Source organism: Octopus bimaculoides, chromosome 22, assembly GCF_001194135.2.
Source record: "Octopus bimaculoides isolate UCB-OBI-ISO-001 chromosome 22, ASM119413v2, whole genome shotgun sequence".
In the NCBI taxonomy this organism is placed as follows: Eukaryota; Metazoa; Mollusca; class Cephalopoda; order Octopoda; family Octopodidae; genus Octopus; species Octopus bimaculoides.
The window spans coordinates 23535517-23539089 of record NC_069002.1 but is presented as its reverse complement, the minus strand read 5'-3'; the positions used below and the strand labels follow the sequence as shown (position 1 = coordinate 23539089).

Here is a 3573-nt window from a genome sequence, read left to right as displayed (position 1 = left end):
ATGTGTGTGTGTGTGTGTGTGTACATATATATATATATATATATATATGTAGAAGGTATAAAAAATAACTTTCAGGAACAATAGTATTTTATTGGCACAGAAGGTTGTCAGTTTTTTCCATATCGAAGTTTGATAAACTGTAAAAAGTTATTTTATAGTTAATGGTTAGCGACTAGGGTTACTTTGTATGCAAATAAAAATCCAAATTGAGGGAATGGAACAGGTAAAATCCAGGCTACATAGGTTTCCTAGCTAGCAAGGGTTACTCTGCTAGTTAATCATTGGGCTGAAGATACCTTAGTTAAATGAAGGTGACCCAGTCATCAATGGATCCTAAGTTAACTTGCATCATTATATGTATATTGTTTGCTTGTCTTTCCTCAGCAGCTGGACCTGTCGGTCAACAACTAATTCTTTCCGCTTTTCTACTAAGACACCATTCTACAACATTTATATTTCAGTGGCCATCTCCATTAAGTCCACCAATGACCAAAGGTCCATAGCCATGTTGCAGATTTTCGTGGAGTCTTCATCAGTTTGACACCAACATTCCCTTTCTTATATATATATTTTTAAGATAAAAATTACTACAGCACACATTGTTTTGTATTATGTCATGTCTGTCACATTAACATTTTCACTGCTTCATATGTACACATGCTTTTGTATCTCTGTCTCTTCTCATATTAACCTTTTCCCAAATAATTTTCCACAGGAACAATGTTACAGAGTCATGTGCAACACCCTTGAAAAAGCCTGCATATTTGTGTTAATGTGTTTACTGAATTAATTTATGGAAAACATGCTTAATGTCATTGAACTTTGAAAGATTTTGATATTAACGAAATTCTAAATCAATTACTCAACAGCCCAGCTTCCACCAAATTGTGTCTTGAACGTAATGAAGCAAATTATTTATCAAATACAACCCAAAGAGAATTGGTAATTACTCAAACCATTTGGTAACATAACTAGGTGAGTTGACAATGACAACAGATACAAAAGTAAATTTCCAATGAGAAACATAAGTGTTATACAACAGTTCTTTATATATAGCCTCTCTTCCTTGCTGATTATCAGTGGGGGTGGTCACATCTACTGAGTAGTGGTCTTCTACAGTAGCACATGTTTTCTTTTCATGTATGAATACTGTGTGCACATACATATATACATACATGCATGAGTGTGTGTGTGTGTGTGTGTGTGTGTGTGTGTGTGTAAATAGATAGATAGACTGACAGATAGATAGATAGATAGATAGATAGATAGACAGGTAGCTAGCTAGCTAGACAGACAGACAGACAGACAGACAGATAGACAGATAGATGTGTGTGTGTATGTGTATATGTAGGCATTCATAAGTAAAAAGTCAGCTGCTGTAGAAGTTAGCTACTTAGTGAATGTTAGCACACACACTTACACATGCATGTACGCACACACACACACACACACACACACACATACACACACACACACAAACACTTAAACTGTATAACTTATGTACAATGACTGCATGTTTAAAAGCAGTGGATTGGCAAAACCATTAGAGCATCAAATAGATTATGTTGCAGTATTTGTTCCAATTCTCTCAGCACTAAGTTCAAATCTCACCCAGGATCAATTTTAACTTTTATCCTTTCAGGGTCAATAAAAACCAAGGGAGAAGAAAAACCACCAACCACAGCAGGAGGGTGGATGGTCAGAACTGTAAGAATATTACACTGGATGCATTGCAGTATTTCACCTTGCTGTTTGCATTCTTAGTTCAAATCCCACCATGCCATACATGAGTGGTGGACTTTTATCCATTGCCCAGTTTCACATCATCACCTGGTATCTTAGGGTTGTTTCAATTGAATCCACTCTGTCACAAGTAACCAGGCTGGATCTCCAGACACCAGTTTAAGGATCCCTTCCTCCCAACCCTTTTCCCAACAGTCTCAGAGACCCTGTAAAAGGTCATGGACAAGGGCTTCCCCACATGACTAAAAGATACCCAAGAGAAATAAGAAGAAAGCTATAGCTACCATTTTATCTTTTGCTGTTAGAAATGAAGACAACCAGTGGTAAAGTCAATAGGAACTTGAATCCAATGACATTACTGTCCACAACCTGTCATATTCCATATATCAGTCCCCGCTGCCCCAGTCAGCTGAAGTATAGAGACTAAGGGGCGAAATACTACTGACTCTCAGATACCAGCTGATGATAACAAAGGGTTTCCAACATTGTAATGGATTTAAGGTGACAAGCTGGCAGCATTGCTAACACACCAAACATGAGGCTCAGCGGCATTTCATCTGTCTGCACGTTCTGAGTTCAAATACTGCCAAGGTACACTTTATCTTTCATCCTTTCAGGATCAATAAATGAAGTACCAGTGAAACACCAGGGTTCATGTAAAGGATTATTATTATTATTAACCCTTTTGTTACCATATTTGTTTTGAGATACTCCATGTTTCTTTCAGTTAACTTTAAATATGACAGAGAATTTAGTAAAATAACTTAGTTATCATTCAGCTAGTGTTAGGAACATAAATTGTGACTAAGGTTTGGTGGAAGATTTTAATTCGAAACTTATGAAAACAAGACATTTGTACTACAGAGCCAGAGCTGATTTCAGGCAGGTTGATAGGGAAAGGGCTAAAAGAGTTTGCACAGACTCTGCAGTTTTTGAATGGGATAAAGCATCTCTGATGCTTATTTTGCCTTTCATATACTTCATATATTTCATGAAAAGTATGAAATATATAGATATATAAACAGATAGATAAATATTTAAAATGTGAGATATTACTTTTTCTTTTATGGCACAGCAATGTATCACATTTTCATATTTTTTAAAATACATTGATTCATCCTGATACCATAACAACCATCACCTCCAATCACATTCAATTCTGTGGATTTTTATATCTCGATAGATAGCTGCAAGTAATGTGGAATAAAATATCAATTTTAAAGCAATACTCACCAGCAATATCTCATATCTCGGATGATATCTTTGATGCAGTCAGTTAAGATTGATACATTCTCAAATTTCATTCCACGGCTGAAAAGGGTAAGATTTTTAAAAAATACAGAATATTATCAAAAGTTAACATCTGTGTGTGAGTGTATGTGTATGCATCTGTGTGTGTATGTGTGTGAATTTATATACATATGCAGAGACTCATATATGTAATTTAGAGAGATAAAATCGTTGATTAACTGATATTATCTATGTGATTAGAAAACAAAATCTCCCTCTAAATGTGTTTAAAATCAAAGGAGGTAATTATAAAATTATTAGATAATACAATTTTTGTTTTCAAAATGCAAACAATGGCGTTAGGAGTCAATGTTGTTTTGAAAGTCAACTGGTGAAAGCAACAGACATGTTTCAGTCTTGTTAGATCTCAACAGTGAAGCATATTCACCTTGAGAGTATATCTCCACTCTGATTCAAGGCATCTGATGAGTGAGTTGTTGAATCAAGTCTATAAAACTCCAAGTAATGAAAGGGTGGATCAACTTGTTAATAGATACACATACATGCATATATATATATATATATATATATATATATATA

At 35.0% G+C, this 3573-nt stretch overlaps 1 protein-coding gene across 1 annotated transcript in view; it reads right to left on the bottom strand.

The window, feature by feature from the left end:
- LOC106872929 (phosphatidylinositide phosphatase SAC2) overlaps nucleotides 1-3573 on the bottom strand; it is a 701722-nt gene that overhangs the window by 428739 nt on the left and 269410 nt on the right. The window contains exon 3 of the mRNA XM_052975847.1: nucleotides 2977-3054. Coding sequence (XP_052831807.1) covers nucleotides 2977-3047 — 71 coding nt within the window. The 5' untranslated portion in view covers nucleotides 3048-3054. The remainder of the gene's footprint in view (nucleotides 1-2976; nucleotides 3055-3573) is intronic.